Source organism: Mastigoproctus giganteus, chromosome 3 (assembly GCF_048544385.1).
Source record: "Mastigoproctus giganteus isolate SK-2022 chromosome 3, ASM4854438v1, whole genome shotgun sequence".
Lineage (NCBI taxonomy): Eukaryota > Metazoa > Arthropoda > Arachnida > Uropygi > Thelyphonidae > Mastigoproctus > Mastigoproctus giganteus.
Genome location: NC_143577.1, coordinates 208,632,788 through 208,653,378, shown reverse-complemented (window position 1 = coordinate 208,653,378; position 20,591 = coordinate 208,632,788). Strand labels below are relative to the sequence as shown.

The 20,591-nt window shown below is 38.3% G+C and overlaps 1 protein-coding gene across 1 annotated transcript; it reads left to right on the top strand.

The window, feature by feature from the left end:
- Window positions 1-1,091: 1,091 nt before the first annotated feature.
- LOC150088641 (zinc finger MYM-type protein 1-like) lies at window positions 1,092-2,051 on the top strand. The gene has a single exon (XM_090370277.1). The coding sequence runs from the start codon at window positions 1,092-1,094 to the stop codon at window positions 2,049-2,051; it is 960 nt and encodes a 319-aa protein (XP_090226403.1).
- The last annotated feature ends 18,540 nt before the right edge of the window (window positions 2,052-20,591 follow it).

The window sequence follows — 20,591 nt, the reverse complement described above, 5'->3', positions numbered from 1 at the left end:
AATAACAAACCAAAAAAATATCGGGAATATAGTGAATTTAAAATCAGTGTATAAAGAGAGATGAAATGTATTACAGGGGACTTTTTATGATCATTTCTACAGAAAGAAATCAAATGGAATGATGGAAAAGAGAAATTGGCTGATATTTTCAGAAACACGCAAAGTGTTTACTGCTACCTTTGCAAACTCTTTTCAACAATAAAGTCTAAATTAATAACTGGTTTACAAAATTGGAGATCAATAACTGTTATTTTATCGGAGCACGAAGTTTCAAAAGAACACGTCAGCCTTGTGTGCTATGTATAAAAGATTAACAAAATTCAATAGAATTGATACTCAACTATTACAGGAAAAGGAAAAAGAAGTGTTGAAAAGAATTGTATCAACAATAAAATTGTCGAGTCGCTTAGGATTAGGATTTAGGGGTCACGATGAAGCAAAGATTCCAATAGGAAAGGAAATGATTTAACCTGCTTGGAATATCTAAGCGAATACGATGAGTTTTTGAAGTTACATCTACAAAAATATGCCAACCAAGGACAAGGAAATGTAAACTATTTATCTCATTATTTGTGACGAATTTGTAGGTCTTATTGGAAATCAAGTAAGAGCGGAAATAATTGAAGAAATCAAATCTGCGACTTATTATAGTATAATTGTTGATTCCACTCCCGATATTTCGCATGTCGATCAACTAACTTTTGTGATAAGATATGTTTCATCCTGTGGTAATATAATGGAAAGATTTGTGGAATTCATTCCTATAGATAAACACATGTCTTCATATTTGGAACAAGAAGTTTGCAAACTTTAATAAAATTAGGAGTGAATATTAAAAACTGTAGAGGACAATCATTTGATAATGCTTCTTATATGTCAGGGAAGTACTCTGGTTTGCAAGCACGTATTAAAGAACATAGCCCAAGTGCGGTTTTTATTCCGTGTGCTGATCATTCCTAAAATTTAAATGGAAATTTCGCTGCAGACAGTTGTAGCGCTGCAGTTGAGTATTTTATGTTTGTGCAGAATTTAAATTCACATTTTTTTCTGCGTCAACCCATCGCTGGAAAATTTTAACCGGAAATCTAGAAATGTGTAAACATTCCGTCACAGTGAAAAGAGTTTCTAATACAAGATGGTCAGCAAGAGCAGATGCTGTATTAGCTATAAAACTTGGTTTCACCCATGTAAAAGAGGCTTTACCTGAAATTTATAATTCAGAAGAAGGAAAAAAAGTTACCATAGTGGAGGTGACTTCACTTTTGAAGAAAATGGACAAATATGAAACCGCCCTAATGACAGTGATTTGGAATACTATTTTACAAAGAATAAATTCTACTAGTAAATCACTGCAATCAGTGGAGTGCGAACTATTGAAAGGATCTATCCTACTGAAGTCATTAGAAAATTTTATCAATAATTTCAGAGAAGAATTTGAAAAAGTTGAAAAAGAGGCAACTGATTTATCAGGGCTATCATTTAATGTGGAAGATGGACAAACTCGCATACAACAAAAGAGAAAAATGTTTTTTGATGAAAACAAAAAAGTCGGACATCAATTTACAATAAGAGAAAATTTCATAGTCAATTCATTTTATGTCATACGTGATAACACCAAGGCAGAACTATCTCGAAGAACTCAGACGTATGGAGTTGTTGTAGAGCCTTTTCGAATATTTTTTGATTGGAATTTATCAATAGAAGAAAAAAAGAACGCGATAAAAAAGTTTAAGGATATTTACAAAAATGACATTGATGTTTGTAATTTTGAAGATGAATTTGACCATTTTTTAATATTACTAAAAGAAAACGAGGACACCATAAAAACCACACCAGACATCTATCGAGCCGCCGAAGAAATGTCTTGCACATTTCCGAATGTTGAAATATTATTGAAAAATTTTTTAACAATTCCCTTATGTAATGCGTTAGGAGAAAGATCGTTGTCTGTTTTAAAGAGTGCAAAAAATTATTTAAGGAGTACTATGGGAGAAGAAAGATTAAATAATATGGCCATTTTGTATATAGAGCAGGAAATTAAGCCGAATTGACTGCAAAAATAATTGACGAATTTGCAAGAAATAAAGCAAGACGGAAATTCATGTAAAAAATATGTTTTTAATAAATTCCTTTAATGTGTTATGGTATGAAATTTTTCATTACTTTCCTTTTTTGTTAATGTTAATAACTTAATGAGAGTTTTCTTGAAATTTTTTTTTTCTAACTTGAGTTTGAGGGCCCCGAAATTTTTACCGCTTGGGGCCCTACTTGGCTTGATCCGCCTCTGACCCCAGGTGCCTTCTTTATGTTTAACTTCAGCAATTTCTCTCCACTTTGCTCTCAGTTATTGCAAAATCATTTAGCTCCCTGTTAGAGTTTAATAACCTGTTGTCTACTTCCCTACAGAATTCCTCATGTGTGAATGTAGATGCAAAATACTCATTTAGTTCTGGAGTATCTAAGCAGGATCATCTACAGTCAAACCATCGATATCAAGTGGACCAATCTGATTCATCCCCTTCTTTTTAGAATTTATATAAGTAAAGACGTCTTTACTGTTTTAATTTGCATCCATTGCCAAAGATTTCTCATAATCTGCCTTCGCTTGCCTAACCTCCATTGTGACCTAATTACAGACTTGCTTATATCTACCATAGTCTTCTGTGTCGTCTGGTAATTAATAAATTTTTCTGTTTATACTCCGGCTCGACAACCAAGTCAGTAGAGTTTACAATAAATCGTCAATACAAATATTTATCGTATTTAGCAGTCACGAGCTTGAACCTCGGTCCACTCAAGGAATGCGTGCTATGCACCCTAGCTCCTGACCACTCGGCTACGTCAGGCCTGATATGCATCCCATGTGTTTTTCTTTTCTGCCACGAGTCTCATTAGTTCATTTGACATTGAGTAGGGCCTAAACCTAGAACAGTGTTTCTTCGTTAGGAGAATAAGCCTAGTAGCTTCCAAGATTAATTCCTCGAATGCTTCCCAATTATAATTTGCTGTTGGCAACGTCATCATTTGGTCCCACTGTATAGAATTTAAAAAAATCTCTGAGACCACTGTAGTCACCTTTGCGAAAGCAAAAACCCTTCTCTTTACCCATGATGGTAGTTAATATTAAATTAATCCCACTTCGGTATACTGTGATCAGTGCTACCTAGTGGTTCCTTTATCTGTGAATTCTTAATACATGAATAATCACGATAATCAAATCAAGATAATCTGATAATCAAATCAAGAGTATTACTCCCTCCGGTTGCCTCTCGAACGTGGTGCTGTAGAAAACTGTCTATTGTCCAAAAAAATAAAAATAAAAAAAATAATAATAATAAATAAATAAAATCTACAAAAGTCTTGCTAGTGTGCGAATGACCAACCCACAAGTTCCAGTTAATATCTGGGAAGGTAAAATCCCCTATTATAAGACAATCTGTTGTACTTACTCACTCTTTTTTTTCTCTACAGTTGTGCATTGTACTCATCAGAGTCCTTTGTCCTATACTATACTATACCTTAGATTTTATGTGTTTCTCAACTAGCAGCATAACTCCTCCTCCCTTCCCACCCCATTTATCTTTTATATATGCATTGTCCTCACTAAATTCCAAACCTGCATTCCCTATCTGTGTGACACCACGTCTCTGATATCCCAACAATATCCTCCTTTGATGTCTTGACGAGCACTGTATTTATTTATCAGAACGAGCCGTCGTGGGTGGCACAGTTGGTGTAATCACCGACCTCCCTACAAGGGGTGGAAAAGCTATTAATTCGAATGCCGTCAATGAAACAAGCAATTTTTTGGGTATTTTTCACTAACGGCGCTGAATTAGTTGGTCTCACGCGAGGGTAGTATGGTTTTTTTCTCCCAAAAACTAATTTTCTTTCCAGCAAACAGTATATCGATCACAGGAAACATGGAAACTATGATCGATATACTGTTTGCTGTGATCGATATATTGTTTGCTGCATATCGATCACAGTAAACATGGAAACTACAGACATATTATATATGGCTCGATATGGCCCAAGTTAGTATTAGAATTAGATGAGGCATATGATGCAAGAAAGCAAGCCTATACAGCATCAGCCAAAAAGGGGGAAAAAAAATACCTTCCCATTTCACCCATCCGGCCACTCCAAATATTTGTCTAGTTCAGTCTCAAATTTATTTAAGCTATCAGCTTCCACCACAATAGATGGAACTCTGTTCCAGCAATCAATTACTGCTGGCTAAAGGCAAACTCCGACACATCTATTCTACAACTGTCTTTCCTCAATTTGAATCTTTGTCCCCTCAGATTCTTAGTCTGAGCAAGCAGAAGTATCCTGTCAGCATTGAGCCTGCTCAAACCATTCAAAGCATTATACACCTCAATCAGATCACCTCGCAGGTGCCTAGTCTCCAGATGCTGCAACTTGCAGCACTTAAGCCTTTCTTCATAAGTGCACCCCTTTTTTCCTTTACCAATCTTGTTGCCCTTCTCTGTACTCGTTCTAGCAACTCTTCATCCGTCCTAAAATGAGGCCTCCAGACCTGTATACAGTACTCAAGTATGGCCTGATCACACTTGAGTACCACCCCTTTGATAAAGGGATAACCAAGGAGGTGGTTATCCCTTTATCAAAGGGATTACCACCTCCTTGTCTCTGCCAGCAAAATTTCTATATATCATTGACAAAACTCCATGACCTGCTCTGGTAGCCCGTCTGCATTGCTCAGAGAACTTCATATCTGATTGCACAATTAACCCCCAGGTCTCTTTCATTGTCCACCTCCCTGAGTGTAGTATCACCCAAGTTCCTCTTGAGTTACTGCCACCCATATGCAGTACTTTGCATTTGTCAATGTTAAACTTCAGTTGCCACTTCTCAGCCCATCTGCCTAACGTTTCTAGATCCTGTTGCAGTAGCATACTGTCTTTAGTGTCATTAACAATCCTGCCAACCTTTCTATCATCTGCAAACTTGGACATTAAGCCTCATATACCTTCATCGATATCATTGATAAATACACAAAACAACAATGCATCCCAGCATAGAACCTTGAGGGACTCCGCTAATAACATTATTCCACATAGAGCAGTGTCCATTTATTACCACTCCCTGACGTCTCACACCCAACCATTCCTTTATCCATTGCAGTAACTCGCCTTTAATGCCATACCTTTCCAATTTGTACAGCAGTCTTCCATGTGCAACAGTGTCAAAAGCTTTCTTGAAATCCAAGTATATGATATCAAAATTATATTTTGTATCCAGTTCCTTTGTGACCACATCGTATTATGGTCAGACAAGGCTTCCCCTTAACAAACTCATTCTGTGTCTGAACTATTGCTGATGTCTTGTCTAGGGGATCCTGTATCATCACTTTAACCAGACTCCATTATTTTCCCCGGAACAGAAGTTAAACTAACAGGCCTATAATTATTTGTGTCACCCTTTGATCCCCCTTTGTGAATTGGGGATGCATTTGCACATCTCCAGTCCATGGGGACCTCTCGTGACTCTAAGAATGCTCTCCTAATTATGGCTAAGGGTTTACTTACTTTCCTTGCTGCCTCCTTCATTATAACTGGATAGATTCCATCTGCCCCAGATGCCTTTTTTATTTTTAACTTCAACAATTTCTCCTCCACTTTGCTCTCAGTTATCACAAAATCACTTAGTTCCCTGTTAGAGTGTGATAGACGACTGACATTCCCCTCATTGAATAACTCATCATATATGAATGTAAATGCAAAATATTTTTTTCAGTTTATCAGCTACTTGAGCAGGATCATCAATAGTCGAACCATCTATGTTAAGTGGACCAATGTAATTCATCCCTAATGAACTAATGAGATATATGGCAGAGAAGAAAAATGCATGCGATACATACAAATTAACACGTGACACAGAAGCCTATGATAGATACAAGTTGATCTGTAACCAAATTACAAAGGAGATTAGGCAGGCGAAGGCAGATTACGAGAAATCTTTTGCAAGGGATGCAAAGAAAAACAGCAAAGAGTTCTTTACTTATGTAAACTCTAGAAGGAATGGGATGAATCGGATTGGTCCACTTGATATTGATGGGTCAACTGTTGATGATCCTGCTCAGGTAGCTAACAAACTAAAGGAATATTTTGCATCGACATTCACACACGAGGAGTTATTCAGCCAGTGGAATGCCAGAGGTGTATTCAATTCTGCCAGTAAGCTAGATAATCTTGTAATAACTGAGAGTAAAGTGGAGGAGAAATTGCTGAAGATAAACACAAGAAAGGCACCTGGGGTGGATGGGATCGATCCAGTTATATTAAAGGAGGCAGCAAAGGAAGTAAGCAAACCCATAGCCATAATTATGAGAGCTTCCTTGGACTAAGGGGAGGTACCCACAGACCGGAGATGTGCAAATGTGACCCCAATTCACAAAGGAGAATCAAAGGCTGACACAAGTAATTATAGACTTGTGAGTTTAACTTCTGTTCCAGGAATATTAATGGAGGCACTGGTTAAAGAAGCACTGCAGGATCATCTAGACAAGACTTCAGTTATAACTCCGACACAGCATGGTTTTGTTAACGGGAAGTCTTGCCTGACCAATTTGATTGTATAATATGATACAGTCACAAAAGAACTGGATGCAGGGAATAACTTTGATATTATATACTTGGATCTTAGAAAGGCTTTTGATACTGTTGCACATGGAAGACTGCTGCACAAATTGGAGCAGTGTGGCATTGGAGGCAAATTGCTGCTATGGATAAAGGGGTGGTTGAGGGGGAGAAGACAGAGAGTAGTAATAAATGGACACTGCTCATTGTGGACTAATGTTATTAGTGGAGTCCCTCGGGGTTCAGTGTTGGGTCCATTATTGTTTTCTGTATTTATAAATGATATTGATGATGGTATATCAAGCTTAATATCCAAGTTTGCAGACGATACGAAGGTTGGCAGGGTTGTCATGGACATTACTGACACTATGCTGCTGCCACAGGATCTGGAAAGGTTGAGCAGATGGGCTGAGAGGTGGCAAATGAAGTTTAACATTGACAAATGTAAAGACAAATGTATTAACAAATGATAAATGTATTGACAAATGACATATGGGAAACAGCAACCCCAGAGCAACGTATCAACTCTGTGGTACTACACTGACAGTGGTAGAGAATGAAAGGGACCTGGGAGTGGTTGTGCAGGCAGATATGAATTTCTCTGAGCAGTGCAGACGGGCTGCAAGAGTAGCTCATGGTGTATTGTCAATGATATATAGGAATTTTCCTAGCAGGGATAAGGAGGTGATTATTCCCTGTATAAGGCAATGGTCAGGCCACACCTAGAGTACGGTATACAGGTCTGGAGGCCTAATTTCAAGAAGGATGTAGAGCTGCTGGAACGAGTTTAGAGAAGGGTAACAAGATTAGTGAATGGAACAAAGGGGTGCTCTTAGGAAGAAAGGCTTAAGTTTTGCAAATTACAGTGTCTGGAGACTAGGCACCAGCGAGGTGATCTGATAGAGGTGTATAAAACCTTGAATGGTTTGAGCATGCTCAATGCTGATAGGATTCTTCCTCTTGCTCAGAATAATCACCTGAGAGGGCATAAATTCAAATTGAGGAAAGACAGATGTAGGATAGACGTGCGGAAATTTGCCTTAAGCCATCGGGTGGTTGGTTGGTGGAACAGACTTCCATCCCTTGTCGTGGAAGTTGATAGCCTAAATAAGTTTAAGGCTCAGCTGGACAGGTATTTCGAACGAACAGAGGGGTGAAGTGGAAGTGGTTTTTTTTTTTTTTTGGTGATGCTGCATAAGCTTTCTTTCTTGCATCAAATGCCTCTACTAATTCTAATGCTAATCCCCTTCCTTCTAGAGTTTACATAAGTAAAGAACACTTTGCTATTTTTCTTTGCGTCCTTTGCCAAAGATTTCTTGTAATCTGGCTTTTCCTGCATAACCTCCTTTGTGATTTGGTTACAGACCAGCTTATATCTATTATAGGCTTCCATGTCGCCTTTTAATTTCGATGTATCCCTTGCAATTTTCTTCTCTTTCACGAGCGTCATTAATTCATCCGACATCTATTTAGGCATAAACCTCGAACAGTATTTCTTACTTGGTATGAAAAGCCTAGTACCCTCCAAGAGTAAGTTGCTGATGGGTTCCCATTTAGAATTCACCGTTGTAACATCATCAGTTGATCCTACTGTATTGAATTTAAAAACTGTCTGAGACCTCTGTAGTCACCTTTACGAAAACAAAAACACTTTCCTTTACCTTTGATGGCAGTTACTTCTTTAAGTTAATCCCACATCAATACACTGTGATCACTGTAACCTAGTGGTTCCTTTATCTGCAAATTCCTAATGCAAGCATCATCACTGCTGATAATCAGATCAGAGGGTATCCAATAGGCAACCAAGAGGGTATTACTCCCTCTCGGTTGCCCTTCGAAAATGTGTCTGTCGAAAACAATCCTCCGATAAGTCCACAAAGGTCTTGCTAGCGTGCGTGTGACCAACCCACAAGTTTCATTAAATATCTGGAAAGTTAAAATCCTCCATTACAAGACATTCTGGTTTACTGGCCCATTCTATTTCTCTGCACAACCGTTCATTGTACTCATCAGCGTCATTAGTCCTATAACATACTCCTACTCTCACTTTCCCTTTCCCAATGTTTATGTAGCACCAAACAGACTCAACATTGCACTGTGCACCCGTGTCAACTTGATGCACTTCCTTAGATTTTATGTATTTCTTAACTGACAGCATGACCCTTCCTCCCTTCCTACCCTGTCTGTCCTTTCTGTACACATTGTACTCCCAAATTCCAATTCTGCACTGCTTATATCTGTGTGACACCAGGTCTCTGATGTCCCAACAATATCTGCCTTTGATGTCTTGATCAGCACTTGAAATTCATCAATTTTATTTACTATATTTCTAGCATTAGTATACATGCACTTGTTCTTACTCTTAGTTGCCCTAACAAGTTCACTTGTTCCATGATGACTCACAGCAGCTCTTGAAATCTCCAGCAACTTGCTCTCTAGGCTGCTGCTCATTACAATAGAAGCAATGGAAGAATCTCTTTCGCCTCTTTCTGCGGATACCGTTAATCGTTTAGTTTGCGAATCCCCACAATCTAGCTGTTTCCCACCCCACCTAACACTACCTTGATAGCATCAGCAAATATTCTTGCACCCTTTCTATTTAATCGTATCCAATCCCTGTAGAAGCAGTGTCACCTGCTAGCAAGCACAGACCACGCCGAAAAAAATTCTGCCCTGTGAGCCTTCCACAATCTTTCCAGGGCGGAACTGATTGACAAGGCTCTCATCATGTACTCCCTCCTATCGTGTCTGGGCAGAATTGTAGATACTTTCAAATTTAACCCTAACTCGCGAATTTTTTTCTCCTTTGACGTGTACTTGTTAAGTAAATCTGCAGAATCTCTTACTGTTAATGTCTCTTAAGTTGCTCATGAACCTATAATAACCAACCAACCAATCAGATTGAACGGTACAACGAACATGTGCGTCTCAATCACTTACTTGATTTATGTGCACTTTTTTTCAGTTTGAGATATATACAGTGTGTGTGTGTGTGTGTGTGTGTGTGTGTGTGTGTGTGTGTGTGTGTGTGTGTGTGTGTGTGTGTGTGTGTGTGTGGTGACTCCTAGGCATTTGCCCATTTCCATCTTGTTCATCTGTGTTGGTGCAGAACCTCTGCAGAGCGGGCCCGAAAAAGTGTTGACACTCGTGTGTCAGCCTACCTATGTGCTGGTTTGGGTCCACTATCACCTGTAGTACTGAAACGCACAAAATCTCGCACCCACCAGATACAGTGCGATATCGGTGGGCGCCAGCAACCCCGCTCCCAGATTGCCCAAACCAGGGAGCCAGCAAAAAAAAAAAAAAAAAAAAAAAAAGGCTCTGTGTAAATTAACCTATTAATTATTTTACTCAGAAATATTTTGATTTTTGCCTTACATAAATTTAACTTTAAGATATTGCAAGGAAATTTAAATGTTAAAACTTTAAATATATTCAAAAGCATTTAAAAGGATAGCTGGTGACAAGTAGTCATAATGAGACTACTGCCACAGGATGCATTTTGATATTCGTCTCTTCCTCTCCAAGATACACAGTAATGAAATACATCTTTACAGTCTTCCACGAGAAACCCCAGGGCTCACACTGGTGAGTATGGGCTTGGCACACCCAGGGTCCTGAGCTGGATATCATCATTCTTCTCTTTCTTGGTGATTCCCATCTACTTCTCTCTCTCTCTCTCCCTCTCTCTCTCAGAGTAACTGGGTGGAAAAGGCCCGGGTTCGAATCCCGTCGATGACGCGAGGAACTTTAATGGGCTTTTTTCGCTCTGTGGCTGAGTTAGTCGGTCTCAGGCGTAGATAGCAAGGTTTTTACCCCACAGAAACTGGGGTTTTTCGTCCAGCAAAACAGACAAATCGACCATAGAACTCACGCAATTAACAGACATAAGATACACAGCACGGCAGATGAATTTCATTATTCGGGTGGCCTAAAAATAATAGTTTAGTTTGGTTTGGTAACTTGGAAATTTTTTTTTTTGGCTTGTGCAGCATAAGCCTCAGGCTTCCATGCATTATGTGGCTAGTAATAATAAAATAATAACAAGCAGATGATAAAGCCAGTAGCATCAACAGGGAAACAACTGCTGCAATGAGACTGTTTCTCTATGAAGTACTGATTGCCATGCAGTCAAATTCAAGAAAATTTGATCAGAATTTAACGGTGATGATGTTTTCTATGAACAGCCATAATGAGACTGTCAAAACCCATTAATATTAGCTGGTCCAAAGAGATGTTGCTCAACTTGAAAAATAAACTTTACAAGAGACCATTGCCACGGAAGAGCATAATGATCCTTGTCATCCTCCCAGTCAAAAGTACTCAACAATTATAAATCTTCCTTTTCAATCTTCCACAGTAGATATGTACTGGATAAAGATGATAAAACGTCAAGCATCATGAATGAGGTCAATGGCCACAATGAGACTGTGCCCCTATAATATCTAGTTTTACAATTCATCGTTTCCCACGCAGTCTAGGAAATCTTTTGTTCAGAAAATTAGGATTGATGAAAGTTGCTGTGAACAGTCACAATGAGACTGTCACGGCACGATTTATGTTATTTAATCCAAAAGTGGCGTTTTTGAGTATGTAGTTGGAATTTTATATTGAGCTATGTGGCGTTGGATCAGTATGATATCTATTTCTAGAGTCCAGTAAGCAGGTTACAAGATTCAAATAATGAACTTAAGAGTTTTTTCTCCCCCAAGTATTCCAAGAAGGTCTTCCCTCCCGGTATTGGTATTTTTATTATTTACATTGTTTACTTGATATCTGCCTTATTTACAACAAGTGGTATTCCAACGAAACGCAGTAGGCTATTTTATTCATTAAAATGCAGCTCATGCAATTTGTACACTAATTTGATTTCAATTTAATTAAACAAGCTGATTCCTAAGTTCAGTTCTCTTCTGAAAAATTGACATTGAGAAGATTTGTAGGGCAGTAAAATTTTGTTCATTTTCTAGAAGGATATGAACATTATCCACCGATAGGTTAGGAATCCTATTTATAAGACGTCATCTCTGTTCCGAGCACAGTGGACACATTAACAGGACATGTTCCCAATCCTTGTTCTGACCACAAGTGCAGAACAGATCTGGCTCAAACTCCATCTCACGGAGCTTAGCCCTGAGAGAACCGTGACCTGTTAGGAAATATAGATGGTGCGAACCATGAACAGATTACCGGAGAAGTCACAAAAGTCACTTGTTGAGTGAACTTTCTTGTTGCCAGTCCAGACACAGATTCTTCCCATATAGGCTGCCAAATAGCTGTTATCTGAGTCCAGATTCTTTTCTTTTCTGCCTTAATGCCATTTTCTGGGTCTGATGTTATGCCCAAAAATTGTTGATATCCCTTTCTTTAACTTGTAGATTGTGTCTCTGAATAAAATATATAAATCTATGGGCATTTCACCAACAAGAATTTGGAGAGCATTATTTGAAATCGTGCGAGGGACGCAGTGAACAGTGAGAAGAACAGATCTTTGAATTGATGTTAACTTACTCTTCACAGCAACCTTAATAATATTCTGATGCCAAACGCTTGCAGCGTACGAGACAATAGGTAAGAATATCGTCTTGTAATACAGTCGCAGTGTTTTCTTATTCAGATCCCATTCTTTCTTAGAAATTCTTGTTAGAGCTGTAAAATTTCGGATTTTATGTACCAAATTAGTTGCATATGGCAAAAAGGTCAATTTTCCATCCAATAATAAGCCGAGATATTTGGTTTGTGAGACGGTAGTTGTGATTGATTCAAATGAATCTTAGGGGGTCTCGCATAATTGAAGTGATTTTTAAAAGTCATGAAGTTGGATTTACTTGTAGAGATTTTAAGTTTATAGTTGTTTATACTTGCCCGGCGCCTCTGTAGCCAGGTGGGCAGGAGCAGTAGTGCGTAGCACACGCTTCTTGATTATCCCGGGGTTCGAGCCTGCATACTCCCAGCCCAGATAAAGGGTGAGGGTTGGCGTCAGGAAGGGCATCCGGCCGTAAAAATTGCATGCCAAAACAATAAAAAAGCTGACCCCATATAATAATGGGAAAAGGCAAGGACAAAAAAAAACAAACTTGTTTATACTCGCCCATGCGTCAAGATCGTCAAGTAATGGCTGCATTTTCTCTTCTAGTATTTTTCGGGAACGGCCTTCAATAACAATCACAAGATCATCTGCATAGGCATCTTTAATATCTCTGGATATTGTTGTCGTATTAGCTACTGGTCCAACACAGCATTCCGGAGGACCGGTCCCAAAATCGGCCAGTGGGAACATCCTCTGGAGTTCTGGGCCTTGTAAGTAAGATGTTTGGCACACACTTTTACAAACCTTTCGTTAAAGTAGGATTTAAGAACGCCGTACATGGATCACAGTCAGCAGATCTTAATAACTGGAGGACGCTCTCCCACCAAAGTGAGTCGAAAGCGCCCTGAAAATCAATGAACGTATTTTGCAGGTGTATTCTGAATGAAATTTGTCAGGGAAGAAATAGCGTCCGCCGTCGACCTTCCTTTTTTAAACCCAAATCGAGAGTTGGAATTTAGATGTTTGTTCTCAAGCATGCCCTGAATTCTTGGAGCCAGCATTCGCTCGAAAAGCTTCCTCAAATTCGCCAACAACGAAATAGAACAATAAGCACGAGGGTTTTATAGTAATTTTCCCGGCTTTTGAAGAATCGTTAAGAGGGCAATCTTCCATTGAAGAGGAAAAACTGACTCCAAAAGGCATTTATTCATCATGTTCAAAAGCACCTGGGCATAAAGAGGAAAAAACTTAACAATAATGGTGTTTTCCATTAAATCCAGTCGTGGACATTTTTTACTGTTCAGCTTTTCCACGGCTGAGGTTAGATCTAAGATTGTAAAAGGCAAGATATCTGAAAGACCTAAGTTAAATGCATTTTCGTCACGAATCCTAGCTTGTTCAGGAAAGTCTAGCTCAGGTATATCTCTTGGAAACAGATTTTCAATAACTGATTTGACCGTAGAGGTCCAGTCCTGGGATTCCTGTCCGTTGTCAATAACTGTGTTATATACTTCATCACAACTATTTAACTTCCACCACTCTTGCACGTCTTCCGGTAACTAAAAGGAATAAAGTTACCAGAAGACGTGCAAGAGTGGTGGAAGTTAAATTGTTGTATCATAAGGAAAGTTGGAGAAGAGTTGTTGGGAAAAACATCAGGAAAGGAGGCTTGGTGGTGGAATGAGGAAGTGCATTCTGTGATAAAACAAAAGAAGGAGATGAAGAAAAGATGGGATTTAACAGGTAGCCAGGAAGATAAAGAAGCATATAAATTAGCAAATAAGGAGGCAAAAAGGACTGCAGCAATAGCAAAGGCGAGGGCAGTGGACGAGGCCTATGGGGAACTGGAAGGGAAAGATGGAGATAGGCAATTGATGAGAATAGCCAAAGCGAGAGACAAGGCATCGAAGGACTTCTCATCAATAAAACAGATAAAAGATGAGAGGGAAGTGGTTATATGGGACCAAGAGAGAGGAAAGGTGGGAAGACTATTATTAAATAAGGTAAACCCAAGAGGAAGGAGAGACGAATGAAAGAGTAGTGGAAGACATAAGCAGGAAATAAATGGAAAGCGCACTCAGAAAAATGAAGAGGGGAAAAGCAGTAGGTGTTGATTAGATACCAGTAGAGGTAAGGAGATGTCTGGGCGAAGGAACAACAGCTGCGGTCTTTGCTTTAAGGCAGGTTATGGAAAGATACAGGGAGATGCAAAGAGATGCAAGTAGAGTTGCACATGGTGTTCATAGACTTGGAAAAAGCATTTGATAGAGTGCCCAGACAAGAGGTATGGAGATGCATGAGGGAGAAGGGAGCATCAGAAAAGTATGTAAGGCTTGTGAAGGAAATGTACGAGGGAGTGGTGACTCAGGTTAAGAGTAGTGTAGGTATGCCTGAGGAGTTCTCTGTAGAAGTTGGATTGCACCAGGGATCAGCTCTCAGCCTATATCTGTTTGATTTGGTAATGGATGTGTTGGTGAGAGAAGTGAAGAGTAGAGCACAGTGGAGCATGCTGTTCGCAGATAATATAGTACTGTGCGAACCATCCCAAGGAAAGGTAGAAAATAAATTGGAGGCATGGAGAAAAGCGTTGAAAGAGAGAGGCATGAGGATAAGTAGAACAAAGACAGAATATATGGTATTGAATGGAGAAGATGAGAGTTCTATAAAACTGCAGGAGAAAAAGCTACCATCAGTTTCGAAATTTAAGTATCTGGGATCGAATTGAGAGGGATGGAGGATTTAGTGCAGAAATACAGCATAGAGTGCAATGTGGATGGTTGAATTGGAGAAAGATTGTTTGTTGTTGTTTTGGTTTTTAGGAGCATTAGCAACTAAGGCCATATTGCTCCGGGATATGCGGTGGTCATTCCCTGACCTTTCCGCATCCTCCATATTTGGTGGTGACGGGCTCGAACCCCGGTCTAATCAAGAAGCGTGTGCTATGCACTGCTGCTCCTTCCCACCTGGCTACGGAGGCGCCAATTGGAGAAAGATGAGTGGGGTGCTGTGTGATGAGAATGTAAATTGTAGAATGAAGGGAAGAGTGTATAAAACTGTGGTTAGACCCGCATTGATATACGGTGCTGAGACATGGGCGATTACAAGGGCTCAGGACAAGAAGATGGAAGTGGCGGAGATGAGGATGCTAAAATGGATGTGTGGTGTGACGAGGAAGGACAGGATAAGAAATGACACATTAGAGCTACGGTTAAGGTGGGCCTCTGAGTAAAAAAACGCAGAAATGTAGGTTGAGGTGGCTTGAACATGTGGAACGAAGAAGTGAGGAGTATTTGGGGAAGAGGTATGAAAAGTTGGAGGTGATAGGGAAGAGGGGAGATCTAAGCTGAGATGGAAGGAAAAGGTGGCGGAGGATTTAAAAGAGAGAGAGAGAGAGAGGAAACCCAGGATAGGGAAGAATGGAGGAAAAGAATTAAGGACCGAAATGCCGACCCCATATAAACATGGGAATAAGGCGAAGACAAAGAAGAAGAAAATATTTCATCACAAACCATTTTATTCCTAGTTATTCTGTAAACGAGTCCCCACGGCTTGGAATTATCTATTTCCTGCATAAAGTCTATATAAAGGGTAAAAATTATTACTATATTAGGGTTACCCGTAAATGATTACATTAACATGTATTCGTGTCTGTAAATTGCGTGTGTTCTCTGGTCGATTTGCCTGTTTTGCTGGATGAAAAAAACCCCCAGTTTCTGAGGGAAAAAACCTTGCTATCTACGCCTGAGACCGACTAACTCAGCTTCGGAGTGAAAAAAGCCCACTAAAGTTCCTCGCGTCATCGACGGGATTCGAACCCGGGCCTTTTCCACCCTGTGTGGGGAGGACGGTGACGATACCACTGTGCTACCCACGCCGACAATATAAAGGATAAGTGTGTAAACGGGTCTATCATCTTAATTTTTGTACTTTGGAGCAGAGTTATCGGGGGCTCCGGAAGGAAATTTTCGATGTTAATATTTTTTTCTAAAACTATAAAATTGAATCAGAATAAGCTGTGCATAAAAGTTTGGCATTTTCTGAGTGACCTTGGACTGTCAATGTGCGTTACGTATGTAATGATCTGGTGCTAACGACCGACTGCTTCTATTTTTATTGTATTTTTTTTTTTTTTTTTTTTTTTATTAAGTCTCCGGAATGTTTTTTCTTTCTGATGTGGGGCTCCACATGTCTAAAAAGTTTGGGAACACCTGCTTTAGAGATCACATAAATGAAGTGATTTCATTTATGTTTTAATCTCTTTATGTACTTTGTAATGACATAATCTGGTAAGTCGTTATCTCTACATTGCTAAGTTATCAGCTCAAGTTTAATCCTGTTAACCTTCGTTTGTTATCGATCTCTGGAAAAGTCCAGGTGGAGATTATAAAAATACTTAAGATGTGTTCTTGTCCTTCAAAATTAAGAAAGTCATTGTGAATGAACAGCTGGTAACAGGTTTCCTATGCAGAAATCATTTTAGTTATATCGATTAAAATTGAGTTTTTCTTCGTTTGAATAGCGATACCTTGAGTTATAGGAGAAACTTTTGAATATCTTTTATGCCAAAAATGAATGCTATCTAGATTATGCTGATGTCAAAAAGGCTTTTTGATCAGTAGTCACTCCTATTTTAAAGGAATGATGACTAAATTAAGTTATTAACTAGAAATAAAACAATAATTTTTATGATATCTTTATGAATTTGTGATAAAACCATACTTTAATTCGTGCCACTTTTAAGTTTTCTTCAGATTTTAAAAGAATATTTAATAACAAGACTAAATGATCAAAAAACTAGTGATAGACATAATCGAATGATCAGTAGTTGCTAATAATCATTGGATTATATCCTTCGAATGATATAACCAAATGAAGTTAGCAAATGAGATAATCGAATGAAATTATCAAATGATGTAATCGAATTATATAAATGGATTATAGAATATTTTAGGGCAAGAGCCTCATGCTACATAGCAGAATAACCAATGCATAGGTTAGTACAATGGCATCACATTAAATCGTAACCATCTACCAAAATAGTTGAATTGCCATCATTTTAATTATATCACATATTGTAAATACCTTCACAACGAGTTGCTATGATACTGCACGTCCTGAAATAAGTAACACTTCACAGTGGAGAAGACTAACATTACTTATTCTTGACGTATACCACCAAAACTCTTCGGTGGGTGGGGAGGTACCCTGGTGTTGCAATAGTGACAACCCAGTTATGAAGTATAACTCCACAATGTGAGAGATGCCTGATGGTGTGTAGTAGTATAGAGTATAGCCTATAGGGTATTTTAAGGCAAGAGCCTCATGCTACGTAGTAGAATGACCAACGTATAGGTCAGTGCAATGGCATCATTTAATTCGTAGCCATCTACTTATTCGAGGAAGTACAACACCATGGCAACTCGTTGTGAAGGTATTCACAATAGGAGATATAATTAAAATGATGCCAATTCAACTACTTTGGTAGATGGCTACGTATTAAACGGATGCCATTGCACGAACCTATACGTTGATCATTCTACTATAGTCTATACTACTACAAACCATTAGGTATCTCTCATATTGTAGAGTTATACTTCATAACTGGGTTGTCACTATTGCAATACTAGGGTACCTGCCCACCCACCGATGATGAAGCCAAATAGCTTCGAAATGATCACTGCGAGGAGTCTAATATTCACGGAGTTTCCGAAAATGGCTAACCACAGTCTTTCCCACTGGGGAAGCGTTGCCTATTCGAGGAGTTTTTGAGTTTTTGAGTGGTGTGAGTATGAGGATTAACTGTTCATTTCCTCTTTCGACAGCATTTCTTCTTCCTCCTCTCCTACTATCACTTTCCTACACCTCTTTTTTTTTTTTTTTTTGGCTTTCCTAAATCTGATAGGGAGAATATGTGGATAACGCAGTATTTCATCCCATACCATTTTTCAAACGGTGCCATCTGGGTGATGGTATCCGCCGAGAATAACTAACATTAGTCTTCTCCACTGGTGAAGAGGTACTTATTCGAGGAAATGCAATACCGTGGCAACTCGTTGTGAAGGTATTCTCAATACGTGTATGAAAAGGCTGTTTATGCATGGGTATTATGATATATAATTAAAATGATGCCAATTCAACTGCTTTAGTAGATGGCTACGAATTAAACTGATGCCATTGCATCAACCTATACATTGATAAACGGATTATGTCATTTGTGTATTATCATCGAATGCTTTTCCGTATCATTCGAATGATATCAGTGTAATCGAAATAATCAAGATGATTATGACCGTTACAAAAAAACTAAAAATATTCGTTTTACAAAAGGATGATTTAACCTCATAATCAAACAAATTAGCATTAGTATTACTAAAGGCATATAATTCAAGAAAGCAAGCTTATACAGCATCAGCCTAAAAAAATATATATATTCCCATTTCACACAACCATTCGCTCTAGAAGTTTGTACAGTTCCTTGAATTTAAATTTATTTAAGCTATCAACTTCCACAACGACAGATGGAAGTTTGTTCCAGCAATCAACCACCTGCTGACTAAAGGCAAATTTCTGCACTTCTATTCTACAACTGTCTTTCCTCAATTTGAATCGATGCCCCCTCAGGTTCGTAATCTGAGCAAAGAGGAAGACTCTCATCAGCATCGAGCCTGCTACCCATTCAAGGCCTTACACACCCCAATCAGATCACTTTGCAGGTGCCTAGTCTCCAGACGCTGCACCCACCCATTCTCCTCAGCAATCCTGTTGCCCTTCCGTGTACTCGTTCTAGCAACTCTCCATCTTTCCTAAAACGAGGTCTCCAAACCTGTATGTAGTACTCAAGACCATTGCCTTATACATATGAATAATTACCTCCTTCTCCCTACTAGCAAAATTCTTGTATATCATTGACAAGATCCTTCATCCCACCAAGATCCCACCTTTATAATTATAAATTATAATCTTTATTTTGTTAACATTCTAATAACACTTACCCTAATCTATGATTAGGGTAAGTGTTATTACCATTAAAAATTAACTATACTTAAAAGTAAATGAAGCTCATTCTTTTTAAAGTATAGTTATTTTTTTCGAATCTAGCCCCAGGGGCTCACATCTGGCGAGTATGGGCTCGGCCGGTACATCCAGGGTCCTGAGCTGGATATCATCATTCTTCTCTTTCTTGGTGATTCTTTCTCTCTCTTGGAATAATTCAGAATTTTTTTTTTTTTTTGGCTGATGCAGCAAAAGCCTCAGGGTTCCTTGCACCATATGGCTAATAATAATAATAATAATAATATACTAGCAATTCCATGTATTAACAACAGGCCCACGCCGTGGTATTCTTGCGCCTGTTTGCAGAACAAGTTTTGATGATCTTACCCCTCTCTCTATCTCTCTGGGTAACACAGGAATTTTTTTCCCCTGGTGCAGCAAAAGCCTCAGTCTTCCTTGCACCGTATAGCTAATGATAATAATTTTAAAAATCAAAAATTTAAAAAGATTGATAAGTCTGTTTTTTTTGTTGTTTTTTTTTTGTACTAGAAATATTACTAAATCGTTACCAGTCCATTGTATTATCACGTAAAATTTGTATTATAATGGATATTATAATTTAAAATTAGTGTTACCAGTACACTATGTTACCACCTAAAATTTGTTTTCTTTTAAATTACAAGAAGCAGATTGAAAAACATTTTGATAAAAGTTATATATATTGTTTGTTTTGTTGTTGTAAGGTATTGGAATAGTTGAAGTTATTTATTTATTTTTTAATTCTAAAATGTATTTTGTTATGTGTTTATTAGTCATTAAAAATATATTAAAATAACTACTTACAATAACTATTCCTTTTTTTTTTTCAAGGGGGAGCACCCATAAGACTTTCATACAGGCAGGGCCGGCCTTAGGCCCCTAGCTTGACAGAAAAATTAAAATTAAACGAAAAAAGGAAAAAAGAATAGATGAAAAAAAAAATAGATAAATAAAAAGAAAAAAAGAGAAGGAAATTTTTTTTTTTAAGTTAAGGGGCTCCTGTGAAACCGGAAATAATGACTTTTTTTTTTTTTACAGATGTTTAGAAAATATGATTAGCATTTATTAATGAGTACAAAGAACGCAGACAAAAAGGTGGGGGATTACTTAAAGGGATGTGATCAGATCCTAGGTATTCCAATGCGGGACATCTAGGGGAGTTTCAATCCCCCCAGAAAAAATATACACGTATATTTTTAAATTTTTATATATAAAAATATTCACATACAAAATATAAATTAAATATATATACTTCTTTGAACTAAACTTATAAAATAAAATATCACACTTCTTTAAAAAAATATATATAACCTATATTTATGTTTTTTTTTTTTTTTTTTTACAGAAAGGTTGGAATTCCGTATGCGGTACCCCTCGTGTACCGCATACGGAATTTCGAATGGAAGGTTGCGTAACGAATAGAA

Excerpts from the sequence above, each read along its gene's own strand:
- LOC150088641 (XM_090370277.1), top strand. The coding sequence starts at position 1,092 with ATGTGTAAACATTCCGTCACAGTGAAAAGAGTTTCTAATACAAGATGG.